This window comes from Pholcus phalangioides, unplaced genomic scaffold (assembly GCF_987345545.1).
Source record: "Pholcus phalangioides strain wild (caught in Gottingen) unplaced genomic scaffold, Ppha-v1.0 ptg000004l_1, whole genome shotgun sequence".
Lineage (NCBI taxonomy): Eukaryota > Metazoa > Arthropoda > Arachnida > Araneae > Pholcidae > Pholcus > Pholcus phalangioides.
Genome location: NW_028301597.1, coordinates 45077663 through 45102636, shown reverse-complemented (window position 1 = coordinate 45102636; position 24974 = coordinate 45077663). Strand labels below are relative to the sequence as shown.

Genomic DNA, 24974 nt, shown 5'->3' with positions numbered 1-24974 from the left:
TTTTCTGTGGTTCCCAACTTTGAGGTGCATGCAAGCTGATCTCCCCGTTAAAAAGTCTTGCCACAGAGAGCAACACACCTACGAGCGGTACCAATGTAATTCAATCATTGCACTTCACTTCTGAAATATAGATGGTAGCACTGAAAATCGAACACAACACTAGATACGCACCGAGACTGTTAGGTACACCATGGCCCTCACATCCTGTAGCGGGGCCCCTAGGCTGGGATCCTTTGCAGGTCCCACGGTCAGACTTTTAACGGGCCCCTTCTGTGGTTAATTTATAGCGTGAAAAAGCAAAAAAATGATAACTGTCCCAGGCCTAGAGCCCTGTCAGCCTCCCCCCCATGAACGGGCCATGAGGTACACACACACACTTCCCGCACAAAACTCACTAGGTAGTAAATTGCCCATAGATGGCGATAGACCTGAGTTGTGCTTGGATTGAAAGTAAGTAAAAATTCCTGTAATTTACTGTTTTCTACATTTTTCTTATAATTCTCCCATATTGTTCTAAGACATACACAGATTTCAGCACATTTGGCTTTGGGGGTCAAAGACAAGCAAAGTTGATAATTAGTCAAAAATATTGTGAAAAGCAGGCAAAGTTGCCAATCACAGTTAAAAAAATTATGAAAGGCAAATAGAGTAGTCATCTATCGCCAAGATTGCTTGAAAATCGCGAATGGCGGGAAATAGAAGGCTTCTGAAAGTCGTAATGTGTGAAAAATTTGTGAGATGAATATATTTACATGGCTAATAATTATTATGGAATTAAAATTATCATAATGTGATTTATAAGTCGTAAATTTAAACTCAATTCTTTATTTCAAAAATTCAAGAAAACCTCGTTGAAAATAAGGGAAAGAATTATGAAAAAAAAAGTTGGGAGAACTGAAGATACAGGAATGTACCACAAAATGTGGGTTATATTGTAACATGACTACCTGGGATCATCCCTGGATCATCCGCAAAGCATGCGAGCAACAGAAATACGGCATATCAGGCCTGGGAGCTGAAGATTAGGAACCTCTGATGTGGAAGGTTAAAAGGTGTGCTCTCCAAACACCATCTACAACAGAAGGCCTCCCGGTGAAGCTCGTGACATCACTGAAGAAGGTCATCCCATTTATTGGATATACTACAAAAAAGTGCAAGATGGCGCACGCGTTAGCCTGCTATATCCAATGGCTACAGGTAAGATGACTTTTTCAGTGACATTACAAGCTTCACTTGAAGGCCTTCTACTATAGATAATGTTGGCTCCCTTTCACAAATATTTCCATACTCAGTTCATTATGTCCTAATCGGGCCATATTAGCCACTATGATCCCATGTACGTGTGTAACTCTTCTTTAGCAACAAACTTCCTACAGTGAAGGCAATTGAATGCAAGATTTGGGGGGGGGGGGAACTATTTCAGTTATTCACAGCTTTTTCCAGAAAGACTTTCTCAATGGATGTATGGAATGTACCCTAGATTAAAAAAAAATATATCATAATTTGTGAAACAATAGGCGCAGTTACATTCTAACTTCTTTACAATGAATGAATAAAAAAAATGCAGGATTTTGGTCTAAAGTGGGGAAAATCTTATTCTAAAACAAACTGGAGAGAAAACCGGTTCAATCAAAGATTTTTCAATCAGTTATATGGAAAAGAGAAACTGAATTTTTCCTGTTTTATATGTCCTGTTTGACCAGATAGGACATATGGTCATGACATTGACTTTTGGATTTTGTTATCAAAAGTCCAGATGTGATCATATTAAGTGCCATGCACTATACCTTGTTCTAGCATTGACCATAAGGATTGATACATTTTCAGAACGCTTATATCTTGACTTGTACTGTTGCCTAGTCTGCTACTCTTTCGCCTTATACAGTCCGTCTCAAAAGTTTAGACTACTATAGATTTTTAACTGCAGCATGGATATACATTTTGATCAGAATGCGTGTGTGAAAACTTACTTTAAACTTCGGTTATTGTCAAGGGAAATAAGTTATGGATTTTTTTAAACTAAAAGTTTAGGAAAAAATTTCAGATTGTACATGAATTTCAGACAACCTCTATGTGGCATATCAGAAAAACGATAGCATAAAAGTGGAAAGCCATGGTTAAAGGACTAACATGAGAAATCATGGGAGATCCAAAATTTTCTATAGAACTATGAAATCAGCTCAAACACCACCACTATTGACAGCTTTACAAAAACGAATAATGATATTGAGGGCTGGCATATTCCGTTCAGTAGCACTAATGAAGTCCAGCATCCCATTATCTGGAAATACATAACGGCTCTGCAGAAAGAGGAGAAGTTAACAAAAATTAAATTAGAGCAGTGCATCTTCGATCAGTCTTCAGTCTAGGAAAAAGTGGGAAGAGAATTGTTATTTGCAAAACACAATCACTGTGCTAAACTGTCGCAGCGTCGAATCATTGGCACTGAATTGTCATGACACCTCTGAACAACAAGTCCCAAAAGCCAAAAACTTATTGTGGTAGGCAATGCAGCACAAGTTGACATAAAGACAAAACGATTGGCTTCAATGCAAAAAGTGCCTTGCGTGAAATTATAAAAGATCCTGAAGTGAAGATTTCAACCAATACAGTTGATATACTGATCAGAGAAGCTTGTATTTGATTCATAAAAGAGTGGGTTAGGAAATCGCCGGTCACAACGAAGCACCAAAGGGAGGTAGAGAAGAGAGATTGCTTTCATAAACATGATTTCATGCTAATAGCTTGATATCATACTTAGTGATGAAAAAAAAAATGGAACTTCCTGTTCCAGACAGAATTTTAGGAAACAGTAAGATGGAGCTTCGATAATGGAATAGGCAGCATTTGCTTCCAATAGTCAGGCTTCTTTAATTTTTGAAATTGGTCATCAAAACTCTGGTGCTTAAAGGAGATCCTCAAGAACAATTTGCTACTAAGATTTAGGAGGACCTACTTGACATTTACTCAAATTTTTAACGTGTGACAATCCACCTGCTGCCACAAAAATAAAAACTCTTCAATCCTGAAAATGTATCAGTATTAGACTGACCATGAATGAGTCCTGGTTTGAATCCTATTAGAAATGTATGAGCATACTTAGGATAAATGTGTTTGCAAATGAAATTGATGACTTGAAGAGCATTATCGGGAAAGCATGGTTCAATGTGTTAGTGTGTTTGAGGTTGTTGGAAAAAAAACGAAGTCACTATTAAAAGCCTATATATAGTTTTTGCAAATCCGAATTTTTTCTAAACTTTAGAGACAGAAATTTTTTTTTTTCTATTAAAAATGTTCTAAATGTTCCTTCGTAAAATTTTTCTGTCTATAGGACCTACATGTAGAAATGCTTCAGGTATCATCCATTACAACAGGCATCTTCAACCCATTGCTTGCAAGCACCATGGTGCTCCCTGAAGTACTGATGCTCGATATTCACGTCCAATTCTGCGCTTGCGAGCATTAGATCAGTGTTTCTTAACCTTCTTCAGCTCATGCCCCCCCCCCCATGGATCACATTTTTTCTCGTGGCTCCCGTCCTATCCAGGGCCCCCCCCCCCCCTCTACCCTCATTCAAGAGATAGATACTATTTTTTTTTATGAATGAAATTTTAATAAATCAGATCAATCTCTGGAATCATGACTAGGCATGGATTCAAAAATGGTAGATTATCATCCCTCCCAGGAGTCAAATTATATGGTAAAAAATTGTCTGTGTAAAATACGGGACGATCCAACGAACCTGCACGATAAATCGACCCTCCCAGCACATCAAATGTTGCTCTTGCGGCCCTCCATACTTAGCTGGAAATAACAGCTTACATATGAAAATCATAGTACCAAATCCAATATAGTGCAGTCCCCTCCCATTATAGACATGAAGACACTGATCATGCCCACATAGACCCAAGGGTTAAGAAAGAACCCCTGGTTCTATGGACGGATCTCATGAATTCTGAAAGTAGCAATATTTTTCAACCATGTTTCACTTTTAAACCTTTTCTCATCACAGTTCACTATAACTCTCTTCACCACCTGTCGTGGATCACTTTTCTTCTGATTTTCTCCCGTGGCCCCCCCCCCTAGAATATCCCGGGATCGCAAGGGGGCCATATGGCCCCAGGTTGAGAACCACTGCACTAGATCGTTTCAATTAAACACCTCGGAGGAATTGCATTCAGGGATTGAAATCATCATAATCTTGTGCATTAGTATGTTAAACTTGTAGTAAGGGTGCTCTTCTTTTGATGACGAATACAGGCAGTGCTCGCAACTGGAAAAAAGGTTGATGAACTCTGCGTTAGAAGTTGCTAATTTTACTTCCCATAGTTTTCTTATTCTGAGAAAGGCACATTATCTAAACTTTTGAGATGCACTGCATTATTAGTCTTAATTAATAATTAAGAGGTGGTCACAATATAGCTCAACTCTGAAAATTCCATCAGAATTGTTGAGAGAGGGGAAAAAAAAATTTCACCCAAGTAGAAATTCAACGCTGACATCACAATACCAAAGAGAGGTTTTCACACAGAGATTTTCTTTTAATTCACGAATTTGAAATGAGAAAACGGTACTAAAAGATGTAAATCCTCCATACTGTTATGTAAAAATTACATATTAAAAAAAAAAAAAAAGAGAAGAGAGAAGCATACAAACGATGTGAGCAACCTTACTTATGTACAAGGAAACAAAACAATATATTAGCTATCATCTGCACATGGTTTCGAAACAGACAAATGTTTGTTCGTCAGAAAAGAAAATTCTGTGTTCTCCCTCACTGCAGAGTAAACATCCATCAGAGTCACATCGCTCGACGCAGACTTCCTCTGCCGCATTTGTTCGTATGACTTGCAAAACGCTGACCTCAGAACGTCTTCTGCAAATGACTTACATGCACTGAGGATCATTTCTTCAACTACCGGTACATTTATGCCGGTTTCCAACGCGATTGGCTTCAGCCGAATTTTGATATTGGCAGCAGTCTCTCTCACAAACGTTATAGCGGCGGAATCCGAGACATGAGTCACACACACCGATGAAGTGTTCTGGGGACTTGAATGGTCAGGCGATGCATTCATTTTTCCATCTCTGATTAGTTCGAGAACTTCGATAACCTCTGCATCATCCTTGGAACTGAGAGAGATGCTTTTGAGAGACGAAATGAAAGCAGAAACGTCACTGTAAGAGGTTTCGTGGATGTAATTCTCATTCAATTCCTGCAGGCATTTAACAGAATCTTTGTCCTTCTGCGATGCAGAATGGAAAATATCGGGTGTGTGACCATATTTTTTACACCACATCATTATCTTCTTTTTCGTCCAAAGATGCTCTGACTTTAAGAAACAGTTTCTGCCTATCTCGATTATGTAGAGAGCGGCTTTACGCAACATGACAGCTTGCTGCCATTCAGCCGCTCGTATTTTGGCGATATTCGAAGAAGCATACTGATGCATAGATGAGAAACAAAATGGTAACACGGAACGATCAATGCTTTGATTGACAATCGGAAAGATTTTTACTAGTTTCTTCAGAAGATTTTCAAACGTTTTACATTCAGCGAAATCAACGGTCTGAACCAACTGTTTCCAAGAAGTTATGTGTATCTTCTTCTTCTCCATTCTGTCTTTCAAGTCAAAATTTAACTTGATAGGATCTGTTCGGGACAATTTGATACCATTGGCGTGAATGATTTTCTGTGATAAATCTGTATTCCCTTTGTTTTTATCTGGCGATGAAAGCAGCAACACCTTACTCGAACCATCGCTGAGACTAGACACTTTGAGAACGTACAGAGGTGGTTTTGCTGCATTTTGTTTACCAAAAGATACTGGAGATATTTTATTCTGTTGCTTCGAAAGCAGTGAAATGACATTGTTTCCTTGAAGGAAATTACCACTTTTTTGGAGCCCGACAACGGAACCAGCCTTTTGAATGCACTCCGGCTTCACATTTAATGTTTTCTGGGTATTCCCGGAACATAAAAGGTAGCCGAATCTCTTATTTTCTGGCTCCTTCAGCTTGTTTACAAGAGAAACGGTATTGCTGGCTTTTTCAGGCACTTGTTTAATGGTATTAGAGTTTATATCGGGCGATATGAATGAAGATTTAGAACACGGAAGAACTGTTCTGTGTCCTGGAGAGAAATTTTCTTGAGAATTCTCGACATTGTTCTCAGCATATGTATGAGTGTCATCGATTCTATCTTGTGATGCTGCCTCTGTACATTTGGCATTATCGACACTCGGTTGAACGTCTCCGTCTAAAATCTGCAGTAAATGTTGATTTTCTTCGGAAGAAAAGACGGCTTCTTTCTTCACGTTGAAATTATTGATACCATCAACACTCAACGAGTTATGCAAATCAATTTCATTAGCAATTGTAGAATCTGGTATCCGGAGTACCGGATACTCTTCGGAAGAAAATCTCCTTTCCCTGATAGCGAGCTTTATTTCAGCATGGGTTTCAGAGTTCAAAGTCGTCAGTCCAGTGTAAGTTCTGTCGAGACGAATATGATGCACTATATCGATGGGTCTACTAAGATTGTCCTTGAAATGCAGCCGCACTCTCAGAGGGAAGTCTCCCCAACCACGTCGAGTTATTTCATATGGCAAACTCCTGACTTCGACAAAGTCATTCGGAGCAAAAGATTGATGCAACAAAAAGCAAACTTTCTCAATGACCTCAGAAAGCTTCAGACTGTCTTTACTTTCACGCACGTAAGCTTTCCAGATATGACTCATACTCTCGTTATCACCTCTTTCAGAGACCGGTATAAACCTAGAAACATTTCCAACAACGACTTTCAGTTTATTCGTATCAAACCCACACAGCCTATCCTCCTTCACCGTTTCAACAGTTCCTCCACCACCATCGAACAAGTCAATGTTATTCACCGTTTCATATAATGAGGTTTCTTCAACCACATCCATGCGACTTTCCTCACTGGTTGATGCTTCACCGAATATACCCGATACTCGCTTTGGAGATTCAATGAAGCCAGTTCTTTGTTTCTGCAGGTGTTTCCTCGCGGACGGATGAATGCACATCAGACCCTCCTCATTCACCATCAGTTCCGGGGACGTGAAATACTTGGTGACGACACAAGCTCTCAGTCGGTCCAACACGGAGCGCGTATCAATCAACATCGAGTCAATTCTTTCGAGCTCAGTGTCTTTCGAGATGACTTCTTTGTCGAAATTCACCTTCAACACTTGTTTTATTTTCTTTTTAGTTTGCTCTTTGAGCTCCTCTTCCTCCTCCTCCAACTTGCGCTTCCTAGAACGGAGCAGTTCAGGCTGTTCGTACTCTGGATCATGTTCAAAATACTCGGAAGCTTCTTTCTCAGTAGGAATATCAGCTTCCATGGCTCTGCAAATACAACAGATTTCTTCTAATATGATGAGGAAATTTTCGCCATATTTTTTTTCTTATTTATATATATTGTTTTTCAATGTATTGAAACAAATTATTGTAGCAGTAAGCATTTAAATCAGATGAATTTCACTTCCACAACCACAACTCATTGAAGACATAACTAGGCACGTTGAAAACCCCTACATTATCATATTCACATTGATTAAACTCCATCACTAGCACATGTAAGTTGACATATGTTCATGTAAACAAGAGAAAACCTTTCACAATTACACATGGAGGGGGGAAAAAAACATTTCACAGCCATTATTTGCGTTTAGTGAGAGCTTTGCGGCGGCCGGCTGATTATCGATTCGCAAGATAAGCCATAAGCTTATCATTTCTTATCCATTCAGCTGATCTCATTCTCTCCGTTGTTATCGCAACATCTCGATAAAGTAATATTTTGATGTAATTCATTAACAAAAACCTTAACCATTTTTAAGCCGTTTTTCCCTTTGTTTACATCAGCTAAAAGCCGACGTGTTGCCACCCGCAAATACGACACCCGGATAAAAAAAAAAAGAAGAAAAAACCTTCAGCATCAGCTACAGTATCGTCCTGTAGCGCCATCACACGACAGTCAGCAGAAACGGTTCAGACGGGAAATTTAGCGTTGGTGGGGGGGGGGGGGGGAATTCATTAGAAACATCAATTACGGAAATATATTCAGACATGGTTCTCAAAACTGAAAAAAAAAAAAAATTCGGATTTAAAAGAAAAATTAAAAATTCTTCCGACCGAGTTAACACGAAAGCTTACCATATTTGCGAATCCAGAAGTACGGACAGCTATCCACAAGTACGGACAGCTACGACTGACCATACTTAATTCTCATCAAAGCTGGACATCTGATCGGTACCGATAACAATAATCGAATTAAAATTTACGCTGAGCGAAAGTTTAAAAAAAAAAATAATAGATAAATGAAGCCATTTGTTATCAAAGTAAAAACCTGAACGTGGTGAACAATGTTGATAAATTCACATTAAAATTGAAATTTTTTTCCCATATTTATCAATGGATATGTACCAAGCATATTTCTCAACTTTTTCCGACCCCTTTCACCTATATTTTCTTTTAGGATCCCATACGAGTGAAGTTATTGGAAATGTTTGAAGGGCTAAAAAACATTGTATTGGTAAGGGGGTGGGGGGAGGAAACAAGTTTACGGCTACGTGGGGCTCCGTTTTAATCAGGTCTCGCCCCACCCCCGAAATAATGAAGACATTTTCTATATAATGAAATTTTTAAGAAAATTGGTTTTTTTAAACCCTCCACGGTCCCGTTCCCGTGTATATTTCCAAATATGGTAAAAAAAACGCACATTAGGCCAATTACCTTTTCTCAACTTTTTTGGTATTTTAGGAAGTAAATTTTTTGAGAACTGCTAAAATTATACGTGTTCACAGATTAATAAAATCGCACTGAATTGAGGGATTCGGAAATAAAATTCAAGAAAATAACTATTCGTCTTTCCTAAGCAAGATTTTAACTGTTTATAGATAACATTAAAAAACCAATGTAATATTTTACCTTTAATTGACCGTTTTAGTTGATTATAAAATCACCTCTTATCTATTGAATCACAGTGTTGATGTATTACTGTATTTAAATTAAAAATATGCTGAAAAGCACCAATTTTCATCCGCTTGTGTTAAAAAAAAAAAAAATTCAAAGCGATTTTATTGGAGTGAACGATAAAGAATTAAAATAAGGTCGATCTCATGGGTAGTCCTGTCAGCCTTTCCCCTTGCAAGGGGTTATGTGTTCTAAAAGCTAGTCCCACTTTGAGCACGCGTTATCTTTCACATATTTTCACTTTAACCGCTAATTTTTTTTTGATTTTCTACCGTAGCCCAATTAACATATCCCAAGACTGTATGGGGAATACCACGTAGCCCCAGGTTGAGCACCACTGACGTATATGTTTACAAAAGAAAAACCACAAAATAGCAGACATTTCACTTATTTTCATAAAAGTAAGACAGTTAATATTGAATACGGCCTCATGGAAACCCTAAAAATAGGATTCAGTACAGGCCTAATGTACTAAAAATTATAGCATGACCGTGGAAGTTTTTTGCTAATGGCATGAAGCAAAGATATTGAGATGCGGAATTGTCGCTGGAGGGAGAATAAAGGGGAAATTTATATTGGGTTCATGCGCCCGAGCACTTGCAACATCTTCGCTATAATATTTTCGATAACTCAACAACGATACCCGCTGGCTTTATAGGCCTATAAAGTGGAAAAATTAGACTAAACAGACAGCTTAAAAAAAAACTAGCACTGTTTAGCAACATTAATGAAGGAGTCCTTATTCCTTTCTTTACGAGTTCAATAGTTGATATAACCCCTTGACGTATAGGCTATCGGCAACAAATTTGAAATGTGCAATGAATCAGCAGAGATAAATATAAAAAAACTGGTATTATTGTTAATATAATGGAAATGGAAGGGAAAAAAGAAAAGAGTAGTAGGTTTTCCATTCCTTCTCCCTCTTCCAGCTAGCCTTTCTCAAAGTGTGTGTGTATGTGTATATATATATATATGTATATATAATGGTATATTGTTTCTCCTTCATTTAACTGTAGTGAGGAGGAAAAAAAAGGAAAATATAATGCTATAAGGCGAAGGAAAAGAAAAAAAAACTATTTTCGTTCACAGTGTTACCGATGGAAAGTAAGTCTCGAAAGAAGGTAGAGAAAGAACGAATATATTTAGGCCTATTCCATTTAAGAAGATACGAGATATCTTGGTCCTGTGCGTTCAAAAGGGGTTGATCGATAAATCAAAAATTTCTTTCCGATTCGACATAATAGCAATCGTAATAGGAAGCGGCGAAGTGAATTAAATGTGAAGTTACCGTAATCACTGGAATCTAACGTGCAATTTATGTCTAGACATCGAAAATGCATTCCCCCCCCCCCCCTGGTGATATTGTCACCGATTCTAAAACGTGCACCCCCTGGTGCAAAATAAATAAAATTTGATTTTCGGACAAAAACGTGCGAGTTAGATTCGAGTAAATTCGGTTATTGGAATGTAACAATGGGAAAGTTATACCTTATTCTCAGTAGTATTACACCAGCCATATGAAGTGTCACATCAGCGATTTACAACCAATCATGTTAACACGCTACGAAAAAGCGCGAGAATAAACGCAGTCCACTTTATCATTTGTTTAAATCACTCATCATCCCAGAAAATAACTACGTATTTTTAAATAAAAGTAACCATGATATATGTATGCATATCGAGTGGAAAAGCTCCAATTTGCTACAATTATATCTTATCTCTTATCTACAAACTCCCAATACATGAGTCACCCATTCGATATACATAATAACGTCGATCAATATTTAGCAGATCTGGACGTAGAAAACAATAGCTATCAAATGCAGTGAAACATCTTTGGAAGGCAAACTCTCAATAGGACCAATATTTCCAGATTCAGAACTTTTCTACCACGCGTTAGTTTACAATATTTCTTTTTATCGGCCACAAATCTCAAGGGCTGGGTTTTCTGAAGAACGGATAGTAGTCCTCTAAGGACGGTTTTACGTGTTTCTTTTGTGTGTATAAATAAAGAGAAAATTAAAAGAAAAATAAACTAGCAAAAATTTTGTCGTCACCAAATAATTTTCCTTCGCACTAATAATGTTCGATACTGAGATAGCGTTTATAGTACTAAGTTTGTCTTGACAAATTACAACAGCAGAGCTTGACAAATCAACATTTAAGCGCAAGCAAAATTTAATAAGCATCTTTTTCCTCCTAGAAAATCGTTTCAAAACGATTATTCTTTAGCTTGACACATAAAATGTATTCTTTGACTTGTCCAGGACTTAGGAACCCTCTTTCTCAGCCAGCAGACAATTTGACATAATTTCTGATAATCCTGTGCCGTCTTCGGACTTTACCTTACTTATCACACATAAAAAGAAATTAGGCGCCAAGGGCATTTTATTTTTAGTCGCCATGGCGACCGGGATTTGTCAACCCCTGATTAATAGATGAAGGAGTGGAATGTTAGTCTATAGAAAAAATCCTTATGAAAACAGTAGTTGGCCGGACCTTAAGGTGGAGGGGCTTTCTCGTGTACTTTCTCGGAAATCTCAGCTATTTGTTCACAGGACTGTACTGCGAGCTGAAGATGTTCCCACAGAGTGCATTTAATTGGCTTACATGATGGGACTACTACTAGTCATCAGTAGGACCAGGGCCGTCTTAAGAACTTCATGGGCCCCCGGGCCATTTGGTTTTCTTGAGGCCCTACCTCGTAAATTCTAGAAAATTTCGACCGAATCTCCTTTTTGTGAGGCCCCTCTTCTCCTGAGGCCCCGGACCGTGCCCGGGTGAGCCCATGCGTTAAGACGGCACTGAGTAGGACATGGTGAGACTGCTGAAACTTGGAGCCACATGACAGTGGCCTCATCAACTCAGCGTTACTGCCAATCCTGGGTGAAAGAATTAGAATTTCGCTACTGATCATGATGATCACTTGATTGTGTCTAAACATGAGAATAGCATGTATAGTGCGTCTCAAAATTATAGAGAACGCTTGATTTAAAAAAATTTTTTTTTTTGGTTTTTTGGCGCAAGGACCGATTAGGCCCAAGCTGCGCCAATATAGAGAATGTGTATTTTTTTAAAAATGAAATATGAATGAAAGCAACATCCAAAAAAGTTTTGACTCACGATTACACAATTACCGTACTTTAACCGTGTATACGGAATCTCTTTTTGCCAAAAAATTGGCTCCCAAAAGTATAGGAAGGGTTTCTTAATATTATAGATATACCTTTACAACTTTTTTTTTTCCAAATTTTAAGGTCCAAAAAATCAGGAGGTTCCCTACACACGTTAACATACGGTAATTAACACCAGTCTTTGCAATAATTTTGACATGAATAGCAATTCCAATTTGAGTGGGAATAACTGACTATTAATTTCCTCTATTAATCCTCTATTCATTTCCGTGGAAATTTGTGAAACGATTCATCCACTCAAGGCTTCCTTACAAGAAAAAAGAATATTGCGGGGTATTTTTACACGTAAATTAAGAGCAAAAGTCATTGAGACTTTTACACACTGTGCTAAAGTACAGTCCATGTGTACGATTGGGTGGAGGGGAAAACGTTTTTTCTTTAAATTCAATAATTGCCTGAATCATAAAACGATTTCAAACTGGCTGAAAAAAATTGTCTCCAAGTTTCAGCCCAAAATATTGCCATCTCAGGTTTCACACCTCAAGGGGTCCCCCCTATCTTTAAACATGGTGAAAAACTGTGATCTATTGGAAATATTAAAAATATTATTTGACCACTGATTTATTTCAAATTTGGTACACTTATTTTTGATTGTTTATTTTTTTTAACATCTTGCGTGCATGATAAAATACCACGACATCAATGTGATTAAAAATAAAGAAAATTGCTTAGTTTATAAAATGATGAAGAAAACTGAGATTTCATTGACTCAACCTTATTTAAAATTGAAATTTAATTTTTTTTAAAAATTATAATGCATATTAATAATGCACATTGTGCAATCCAATTTATGGAAATATGTTAAACATTTTCGGGATATCGCTGTTGCATAAGATTTTCTCTGTTTGAAACAGTATTTTTTGAACTCAAATTGGAATTGTGTTATTCATGTCAAAATTATTTCTAAGGCGTATAATTAATCGTGCGTTAACACAATTTTTGATGTTGCATTTCATTCATATTTTATTCAAAAAAAATTTTTTTTTCATTCTCTTTCGATCATTATTTTTCTTTTGAGACGAACTATATGCGGAATGTGGCATTAATATTTTGTGCGATTGGTACAGTTGAATATGCATGCATAGATCGCAAAAACGTGATGATATATGAAAGATATATGTAGTCCGTGCGAGAAAGAAGAGAAATATATAAAAACAAAATATCGAGGCAATCATACCGATTTTGCAACTCCAGCCTCGCCAGGAGCTCCATCTCTTCTTTGGATGCCTTCAGCTGTTCTTCCGTAAGTGGTTTGGATTCAGCTAAGTTGCTGCCGAGCAGTGGTGAGGATTCCTCTTCGCCGGACGTCGAAACTGGCGAGCATGACGAGGAGCAGGACGACGACGACGGCGGTGCGGACGGTGGGGTAGCTACAAGCAGCAACGGAGGCGAGGCTGAAGTCGTCATGGGCTGTTTCACGGGATGGTGTTGGTCCTGAGACGCGTCATCTTGGTCCGTTGTGGTCAGGACGGCACACTCTCTGTAACAAAACAAAAAGAAAAAAAAATTAAGTTTGTAGTGCTTTTTTGCTATTGAATCACACGATGACGAATCGTTAATTTGGAATCAAGAAGAAAATTCGATACCGCGACAAGTCAGATCACGGGTTCGATTCCCGAATGGGCAGTTGAATTTTTTTTTTCTTTCCTAAATTCATCTTTGCATCAGCCTGCTGTTAAAAACCTTTGCATGGAAAGAGTAGAGTGACATCATCCATAGACAGATTTCAACTGCAGTCGACGTTCGTTATAACGACCATGCATTATTGCGACCACTCCGTTGTAACAACCGGCACAATAAGTCCCAATGTTTTTTCGTACTCATCTCATGTTACCTTCATCCAATATAACGACGAACAAATGCCATTCAATCCAACACAACGTCAAAACTGAGATCTGCCCCATCTTTTTTTTTTCGCACAGTACAAATTAACAAAATCCTTGTTTTTCGTTTGCCGAAATTGTGTTTGACCTTGACCCTTGATATTGGAGAATTCAGTGCATAAGTGCGCACATGAATTTTAATTATTACAGTTTCATTATTTTCTAACCTGATGCATTTTCACTGTAACCGCTAACATTATAACAAAATGAATGATATTGATTACTATAATTTTAAATCCGCCCAAATATGACTACTATTAACCCTTTAAATGCGTAGCTTTACGTGTGTGCCAAGGGTTCTTTGAGCGTTCATTATTGCAGCTGTAGTTTAAATATAGAAACTCATAATCGCTTTTGCACACGAGGTCATATTCTTTCCATTTTATGTTTTGAATTTGCTGGTAGATGTCCCAATATACAAATACAAAGGCCACACAACAGACAGAATGCTCCCACGAGATGTCTGAAAAAAAGATGCCCATAGAAAATATGATGTCGAGAATGTACATCTAAATTATATCAAAAATACAGAAACCCAATAAGAGCAATAAAAAACCAATAATTATGATAAAGTAGAAATATACTGCCCATAAAAAATTATGGCTGTTTCATCTAAGTACGGATAGCTTCTCGATTCATTCGAATATGTTTATCGTATTTCTTTTTAAACGTGTCAATGTGTTAGAATTCACGACATCCGGAGGTAAGCTATATATACAGCATATATATTTATTAACAACCCTATAAGAAAGAAACTCCGTGACACCACAACCTAGAATTGTCTCTTACTAAACGATACTTTCTTTTTTTTTTTAAGCCGAGCACAACTCAGGTAACTACTAAACGATACTGGCGTCCCCTTATCGAAGCAGTTGATTGACGATGTATTAATAACTCATGGTTCATTTTATCCATCCGGTTGAAAATTCTAAATTTCAACCGGATGTTCTGGATTTTCACTTCAATCACATCCCCCCGACAACTACGTTCCTACAATTTAAACATTTTCAAAAAATTAAGTCTCAAGCTTAGACCCTGTGTGGCATCAAAGAGCACGCGCGGCTCCTCTCTGTACCGCTCGACCAAGTCAATGTCCCTCTGTAAGTATGGTCTCCAAAACCTGAGCATACTCCAATCCAGGACGAACTAGGCCCTGGAAAATTGACGATAAGTGTTTGTTGCAGAGCATGTATTTGGCTGTGATTTTACTATTTCATTAAAATGTTTTGTTTGCAGTGCTTTATTTTTTCACCTTGAAGTTTGCACTTTTAATTATTTTCTCACTATAGTTTGAATCACCAAGATGATAAATATATTTGAAAAATAATGTTACTTCAGTACATTTATTTTATGTTCGATTTTTGTGGCTTTGCACGTCTTCAATAAGGCCCTGTATAAGCAGTAAAATTGAAAATATATTTTTTAAATTGTTTTTCCCGACACGTAAAAAATACGTGTCATTAACTATGGGGGAAAAAAATTATCAGCTGGAAAAGGAATTGAGCATTTGAGGGCTAAGGAGTTAATTTTCTCCCCTTCAAACGTTCCCATTATAAAGTCCGTTTTTTGTGGAACGAGAGGGGTCGTGATAACGAACGTCCACTGTATTTCCGTCGGCAATCCCTGTCCTATTGAACTGCAGCCTTCTGACACCACAGTACATGTCAGTTAAAAATATTTTATTCACCTATTGATACAGATTATGAGTACGCTCTAATTTACACCTCGCCTCATGGATGTTTATTTATAAAGAAGTGAATACTTTATTTAAAAAAAATTCCTTTGTTGGTTGACTGAAATTAGTTGGATTTAATTACTTCGTCTTAGCATGTCAGTAAAACACTAGATATAGAAAAAAAAACTGAATAAAAATTAAATTGTATTACACTATACATTTTCTTAACTCTATAGTCCTGTGTATATTTGAATATACAGGGTAAAAAAAAAAAACCCATTATACAAATTTATTTGTATTTTTTTTGGTAATCTTTTTTTTTGGTCTCTCTTTTTTTGGTATTTTAGAAATGGGCATCTTTTAGTATCATTTCAGTACAAAAAACTGCTGTATAAGTGCAGTACTTTTTTTAGAACGAGTTGATTTCTTGTTAATGTTATTTTTTGAGAGTTGCTGAAAGTTTACGTGTTCAGAGATTTATAATTATAAAACCGCGCCAAATTGATCGAATTGGAGATAAAATTCTGGGTAAAAACTATTTAACATTACTAAGCAAGATTTTATCTGTATATGGATAGCAGTAGAATAAAGGAAAACAGAAAATTTTATCCTTAACTGGCCATTTGTAAGTAAAAAAACATCACTCTAATTAATTAAATTTCTGTGTTATTGTTTTAATTAAAAATATGCCAAAAATACCAAACCATCCATTTTTGTAAAATATATACAGTCAAACCTCGTTAATGAGTCACTCTTGGGAGAACAAAAATAAGACTTCGTAAGCGGAGTGACTCGTTAAACGGAGTAAGCCATAGCTGTGCCAATTCCTGCCTGAGGACAATTGGGACTTCCAAAAAGTGGCCCGGTAAACGGAGTGACGTGTTAACCGGGTGACGCACTAACGAGGTTTGACTGTATACATATTTCAATATGTTTTGATGGGGGGGGGGGGTGAACCATTGAAAATCGAATAACGAAAATACAAGTGTATTTTTGGATGCAAGGAGCGAATCTCGAATACTTCTTTTTCTACATTTCTTCCATCAGATGCACGTCCACGCAATAACGAAATACATTTTATTTTTCCATTTTTTAAATAAAAAAGAAAATAATAGCAGGAACAAAAATGTATTTCCAACCAAGAGGGAAAAAAAATTTGCTTAGCCTTTCACACACAGTCACAAAACCATACATAGTTCGCGAAAAGTTACTTCATCACGTCGAACCACGGAGTCACGTTCCCTTCTTTTTTTTATTCTCCCGAGGTAGAGATGAGAGTTCGTATCGTCCTTCCCTCCATCATCCCGGTAGTTCTTTATAAATATTCGGCTGTTTCTCCCAATTCCTTCGCCATGTTTCAGTGAAAAGGAACGTCACAAAGGAATCAGGATCTGAAGAGATATGAGGGGAAAAAATGCAGACTCCGAAATTCAAATCGACATCAGATCGATACATCTGTGGGTGAATATATAAGTACTGTACGTATATTCCTTTGTACGCATGTATGTTACTGACAACGTCGAACTACAGCTTTCTGTGAAATGAGTGCCGTTTTTGAACAGACTGTCAAAGACAACCAGTTTTTGCACCGGTTTTCTACACGGAATTCAAGCGATACGCAGAAAACAACTTTTGTCTGGTCGAACATCAAGTTTTCCATATTTTGGAGCTTAACGTTTCTCTTAACGTTTTCTTTTCTATTTTGTTTGAGCTTATCGATTTGAAACACAAATTTTGGCATCACGATGACATTCCCGCAGAACGGTAAAGGCTATGTCTGCAGATGCATGAACTTTGGAACCTTAGAACCATCACCGTATCAATCGTCTATGGCTCACCCCAATAAAAACGCATTGTAAAATTGGTGTCGTTAGTATACTTTAACAATTTTTGGAATAATACATCAACACAAGAATTTAATTAAGTACAGTGGATATTCCAATTAGCTAAAATGGTTAATTAAGGATAAAATATACAGTTTGCCTTCATTTTAATGTTATCTATAAACATGTAAAATATTGCTCAGCAAAGTTGATTGTATTACTTTCAATTGCGTTTTCAATCCCCTCAATAAGGTGGTAGAAATAATTTTAAGGACAACCGAACGGCCCCCATATCTCGAAAACTTGTGTGCTCGTAGATGCATGAAAATTTTAGAGTGATAACCACAAGTGGTGCTAAACATATTCCACTGAAAACAATCTTGATGGGTGTTCCACCTTTTTCAGAAAAATTGTTAAAATTATAGTAAAAGTCAAAACCTGGAAAAAAAAGGACACGCGTTTTCTGACGTCGAAGAAAGAAACTCTGCATTTTTCACATGTTGGCGAAACGGTCGAGACTTTTTTGATCAGTCGTGCGCTGCAAAATCAAATTTTTACTAGTAAGTGTGAAGATGCCAAAGACAACATATTCACTGGATATTGAAGGGGCGAAAAGCTTGCTCTCAGAGCAACTAACTGCCTGAAAAATGCCTAGTCACGAAATAGCGAGAGAAAACTTAAAAGATTGAAAAGTTTGGTCACAGTTCATAAATGGGCCTGAGAATTATGGTTTGAAAGCTTGAGCAAGAAGGCTTCTTTCTCTTAATGTACGTCAGAAAAAAAAAACGATTATTCGCAGATTTTATGTGAAAAAAATTTCTCTGGTGTAATTGAGAACGAATAAAGCTTGCCCTGCACACGTCGAACTGTGCCTTATATAATGAAAAAAAATTTAATGTCTAGTATGAAAAACCGAAACGCAACCCCCCCCCCCCTCCTTATAAAACTGCACAGACAAAAGAGACGTGAATTGCCCAAAAAAAGCGTGTATCTTCCTATACTAAGTGGGATGAGGATGTTTTCTTTGATGTGAAGCAATTTAGATGAACTCAATGGTTTTAACACTAGAAGGGCCGGACTATACGTTATACTTAAAAGGGCCAATGGCAGTCATTTTGACTGCTGCTTCTTTTTAGTGCAATATATTTAATCGCACTGAAATTTTACAATGGAAAACAACAAGTATTATTCCACACGATTAATTATGAAGAAATTTGTTTTTTCAAAAGCATACAGGGTATCCATAAAATGACTTTCCAACTATATACATGAAAATTTAGAGGGGCAACTATAGACAAGATTTACCATGAAAAAAAAAGATAGATAAACATTGCATTTACATCACACCGTGCATTGCTCCATTTTCATAATATACTACACATTTTTATATGTATATCACGGTCTTTTTTATTCGCTTTATTTAGTTGTTCGAGCACGCTATGGATAACATATACTATTATGCCACTGTAAATTTGCACTGTTGAGGAAAAGCTAGGGCACTATTAAAATTTCACACTACAAATTAACTTATGAAAAATATAGACAATTTAAGAAAAAAAATACACATCTTTGTCTTTCTTTCTCGTCAGTATTATCTGATTCAGACCAGTCACTTCCGGAATCACTACTTTCTCTTTCGGGTAGATATAGAAGAAAATCACGATTTTCGTTGTCAGCGTTTGCATCGTAAGTCTCCTCAGTCTCAGACTTACTTTCCGAAATATCATTCCACAATGATAAAACCAGACTATTTTGCTCTAATACATCCTTTTTCTAAGAGCCATTCCTACACACTGTGAATGAACCTCTGCTTTCAAAGCAAATGGTGGCATGAAGAGTAATGAAATGTCCAACAAAACAAAAACTGAGCTTGCAAGGTGTGTGAAAGATCAGGAAAAAAAAATTCCTCAACTTTGATAACAGAGGCTATAGCTCAATAAGATATAGTGTTTTGATTGTGGATACATATTGTTGCTGCCAATAGACTCTTTAGATTCTCCAGTAACATGTGATGCAACGAATAGCATTATTTTATTTATTTTTTCTTATTGGTATGTTATTCGTGAATATATGTTGTGCTGTGTGTACCACAATGAATAAACATATACAATTTACACATAGCAGTCAAAATGACTGGTCTTGGCCGTTCTAAGTATAAACGTTGATATCTCCGAGGTGTTCAAACATTTGCAAATATACGGAAAACCGGGAATTTTAACTTCTACTGTCGGTGATTTGGTACATTCCACCCTCCAGGCACGAATGAGAGCCGGTCTCTCATTTGAAAAAATCTCTCCGTAGAGAGAAAGCAGGCAGACCTTCAACATTACACATACGTACATAACATGAAAATTCAAGCATCTACCATCTTCAGTTCAAAATATGGAAGCCAGATGACAGCATCGGCAAGAACACGAAACAATCACATCTCTGACAACATAACTGCGTTAGGGCTACGCATATACACACACAAAGTACGTTCCTGGTGCACATTAATTGGTATAGAGGCGCTTAACTGAACGTTAATCATTCATCATAGTTCATCCTATTAACACGATACTTACATAACATGATTATAGTGGATTCACATCTGCAGACACTCACCGTATTGTGTCAGACACGGCGATCATTCTTTATTATAAAACAAATGGACGTATTCATATCTATCGTATCGTGGCTGCGCAGGCTCGCACAGGTATTTTTATGTTAAAGAATGGTTTGCCGTGCCTAACACCACACGGTGTGTGAGTGCGGATGTGAATCCACCCTAATTCAGGCATTCGACATTTGAACTTAAAAACACAGATGGCAGCACCAGTAGAACACGAAACATCCCTGATTGTGACAACAAAAATACGTTAGGACTACATTTCACAACACACATTTTGGCGCGTACCGAGTCGTTAGAAATGCCGCAGAGGCAATGTGTACAAGGTGCATATACGGTTAAGAAGGAGTATAGGTGATTGTGCTACAATATGGTAGTGCAACCTGTTGACGTTCATTGCATCGCTAAGTGAAATGTTTCTCTTTGCGATCATATTTCGCTAGATCAGAGAGAATTCGGGGCTGTAACTAGGATTTTTTGGAGGGGTTGTGTGTGCCGTGGATACATCATATTTATCCCTCCCCACTGTAGAGTTCGATGATTTTATAACGGTGCTTTTGCTCCCACCTGAAATAGTCCTCTCCCCCCCCCCTAAATTTTTCCGTTAGAGCAGTTGCCTCTTTTGCACCCCCTCCCCCTTTAGATCCGGCCCTGAAGAATTCATCACAAGTGAAAATAATTACTTTTTTTTTTTTTAATAACGGTTATTGTTGAATCGATAGCTAATTATTTCGCGCTCTCGAAGAGACACTGGCGAAGTGGCTGACGATTTGGCTGCGAAAAATTCCACAGTGCAGAAAACTAATTGATCCCCAATAATTAGACAGAGTAGCTAGCAACACCCCGCTCATGTGAGTTGTACATACATTAAGTCTCTTTCTGTTTCGCTCCCTTTTCCCAGAAATACTCAAAAATCGAAGCTCCCTGGTTGCGACGTCGATGAAAAGCACTCAACACCGCATCTTGTGACGAGATGGGAGAGCCGGGATGTTAATAGCCGCAAAACACTCATTAGCGAGCCCCCAATTTGTGGCTAATTACGTTCCCGGAACACAGTGAATAGATAATTCCTGAAACAGTAATGTTTTTTTTCCCCCCAATCAGATGGTACTATAGTGTTCCAAATAATACATGATATAATATTGCTGAGTGAGAATCGCGTTCACGCAGAAGCCAGCTCTTGACTGATGGCGAGTTCCAGATGAACACGTGAATATTATTCATACAACAGATGAGTAGTTTTATCAAAACCAACTCCCATTTCTGATATTCTAATGCACCAACTCAGTTTGGTTAGTTAACCATCCAAAATCAAACAAGCGAGAGTAATGCGTAGTATAACAATGCATTTTGAAATCTTATATCTACCGTTGATAGAATAGTATACACAAACATTTACCGGAACTCGAAGAAGCCTTGACCATATCGGCTGGCATCCCATGAATTCGAAATGCGAAAGTTTTCTTTCACAAACGTGATACATACATATAATGAAAACGCATTCGCCATTATAATACGAAACAACCATAACTCTGACATCAACTAATACACTTAGAACATACATTCCAGCATGTACCAATTGGTTAGAAATTCCTCCCAGAGAAATGTTTGCGAAATGCGTGCACCTATATAGTTCTCAGTAGTAGTTGAAATTATCAGAGGCAGCAAATTAAGAAAACTCGTTATATGAGAGAATTTTTTTCTAGAAATTGCCAATACTACCAATTATAAATGGATGTAGAAATCACCCCCACCCCTTAACGTCAAAGTTTGTCGATTTTTCATCAACAAAGCTAAATATGTATTTATATCAATGAGAGTGCATGTCTATATGTTGACATTGGTTGACCAATTCCAGTTTTCAATCCGGTACCAAAGACCTAAACAAGTCTGCAGTCCACTTTCAGTTTCTTATGAGTTGGTTAACTCCTCGGAGCTCCAGACGCTATCTATAATTCTACAATGCTTTCACTTGTTTTTCTTGTGGCACTCACACAGTGTAATCGGAAACTGAGTAGAAAGACGAAATAAAAAGTTTACGATCGAGAGACATTTTTAACCAATTTAGAACAAAAGAGTCATGAATAATTGTAACCAGACACTATGAAAACGCATCAAAGAGGGTAAAAAAATAGACTTTGTATTATTCTGAAAGGCACGGCAAGTTGCGCTCAGAAAATGTCACACAGTTGTTTGCAAAGCCCTCGAATAACGTCCTATAAATAAACTCTTTCACTGGCTCACGAAATGCCGACAATAGAAGTTTGAAACGCGAAGTCCCTCCACTCACACGTGATGTATTACTACAAACTGAGAGAAGGTTTATCGTCGAGAAGGCGGTGTGAAGAATTCACCGGGATTTATCGACAGATAAATCGACCCGTGAACTTCTTATTTGACTGAAAAGTGTCTCTCTCCACTTTCTAGATGTACGAATTTTCAAAAGAAATATTTAATTATTTTCCACCTTATTTCAATCGAAATGTTGGTCTGTTTATTTCCTTCCGCTCCGTTTATTCACGTCTGCGGAGAAAAATAAGCAAAAAATAAATAAAAACAATCGCAGACACACACAAAAAGGCGGAAAAACCATTCCTTAGATAACATTTTACAAGACATCGTATTTCCCAGATAATAATCTCTTCGGTTCTGACTATTATTATTTGTTTACAGCGCTGCGTAAACAAAAGTGACACCTGCCTATTTCTCTGTTGCTTTATCTTTCCGGACGTGAATAAAAGGCGCAACGACGCCAACGCAAAAATGACTGATTCCAAAAAGTAAAATAGATAAATAAAATACAGACATATTCAAACGAAAAACAATACGCGAACAAAGAAAAATATTTAAATTAGCGTAATATATATGCATATATTATGCACTGAAAACTGCAAATTACGTATCGAAAATTTACATAGCGATAACATTTTTCGAGAAAGGAAATATCTAATTTGCCATAACATTTTAATCCATTAAAATAAACGGTAAAGTTTTCTTACAAGTAAGAAAAAAAATTGAATAGAAAATTTCGCCCAAAAAAGAAAATCATTATTATTCAAAGTGCGAATGAAAAAACTTATTTTAATTCAGAATATGATGATAATAATATAACTGCAACTTAACAAATTGTATGACAGAAAGTATGGAAAGACAATAAATTTTTCATAATTCTGAATGAAGACAAAAGAAAAATATCGAAACTTTCTCTGAGAGGTGGAAAACTATTATTATTAACTATTATTAATTTAGGGTGGTTCCGAACTCAGGTAACAAACTTCAAGGCAGAGTATCTTAATGAGGAGTCCGTGGATAGGTTTCGGGGATGGGGGGGGGGGGGCAAATAATTGTTCCACTTTGCTATGTACTAAATACAATTTTGTAGGGAGTGGGGTCCGTGGAATAAAAATGTGTCAAAAAATTGAGATAGTCATAGACATGGCCGCAAGTTTTGCCGTGAATACGTTTTTTGAGCGTTGAATCGCATGGTAGGTAGTGACATAATGAAATTATTATCATCGGCTTTATCTTTGGAATAGCTAACGAACGATACCAATGTCGTCTATTTTCGTTGTGAACTGCTCGAGATATAGCGGAAACGAATTTGTTACAAATCAGGACAGCGGACGTGGTGCCCAGACAGGCAGAGATATTGAAACCGGAGTGATATCATTGAACGCACCTTCCCAATGTGCACCTGACGATACCATTGCTTTTGACGTGTGTTGCGTACTTCCTAAGATATGAGCGTTTAACAAATTTCGTCACGCGCAACTTTTTGCGAATGATCCCAGTAACGTCAGATGATTTAGAATGATGTATTCACCTCATATAAACCCCTGCTTCCATGGGTGGAGATACGCCCCCCCCCCCCAGCGTCAAAGTGGAGTGGGCAGATCTAATGTATATGTGTGTATATGAATTGACATCATAATCATCGTGGCCCCCCCCCAGACTTCCAAGTCTATCTCCGCCTATGCCTGCTTCACTTCTTTGGAAAAGTATTGAGGTACACTTTTTCGATGGTTAATGTGCTGTATGGTGAGATACCGATACCCTGAATTTCTAGCCAAGAGCTGCAACGAATTCTTATAGCAGCCCTTACGCCTTGTTTACAATGCGTATTTTTTTCCCCGCTCACCAGAGTAGAAGTCACTGTTCGGCCTGGCATGCCTAAAAATTTTTTGTTTGATTTCTTGGAATGTTCCATCAAAGAGATGATTTTTCAGCGTACCATTTTTTCCAGCAAAAAAAAAGGGTTATTTAGAAATGATTTTAAGGAGCTTCGTAAAAAACGGATTTCCTCCAATTCCTCTGTTCCTTTCCGGACTCTGCTTTCTTTCAAACCGAGCACAACTACTGTCCTATCTCGCCATGGGCAATTTACTACCGACTGAGTTGTGCCGGAAGTGTGAGTACGCATCCGGTGGTGTCTGATTTTTCAGTGCTGCCACCTATACTTCAAATTTTGAATGAAGTGTAATGATTAATATTTGTACTGTTGTAGACCTGATGCTCTCTGTGGCGAGACTTTATAACGGGAAGAAAAGTTGGAAACCGTAGAAAACCAACTTCAGCCGACAACAATTATAGCGCTGGTGGGATTCGAACCCGGGTCCTCGCGATTCCTTTCCGGACTGAGATTCTGGCTAGAAAAAGTGTTCGGTGTTCCTACTCTGGCGTTCGTGAAGATCTTCTCTAATGTTTTTACCTAAAGCACTGCAGTTCCTAAATATGCCGATGGAGATGCCCACTTGCGCCCATGCATTTTTTTCTCTTTTAGTGGGCTCTTACAGTTGA

At 37.5% G+C, this 24974-nt stretch overlaps 1 protein-coding gene across 5 annotated transcripts in view; it reads right to left on the bottom strand.

Moving 5' to 3' along the window:
* Evi5 (ecotropic viral integration site 5) overlaps nt 1-24974 on the bottom strand; it is a 166025-nt gene that overhangs the window by 62271 nt on the left and 78780 nt on the right. For 3 of the 5 annotated variants that reach the window (XM_089231581.1, XM_089231582.1, XM_089231580.1), the window contains 2 exons: nt 13366-13668; nt 4527-7368 (listed from right to left, as the gene is read on the bottom strand). In XM_089231581.1, the coding sequence (XP_089087707.1) occupies nt 4701-7368; nt 13366-13595 (2898 nt within the window). In that variant the 5' untranslated portion in view covers nt 13596-13668 and the 3' untranslated portion in view covers nt 4527-4700. Of the gene's footprint in view, nt 1-4526; nt 7369-13365; nt 13669-24974 lie in introns of those variants that run through there. The other 2 variants (XM_089231584.1, XM_089231583.1) reach the window with 1 other exon arrangement.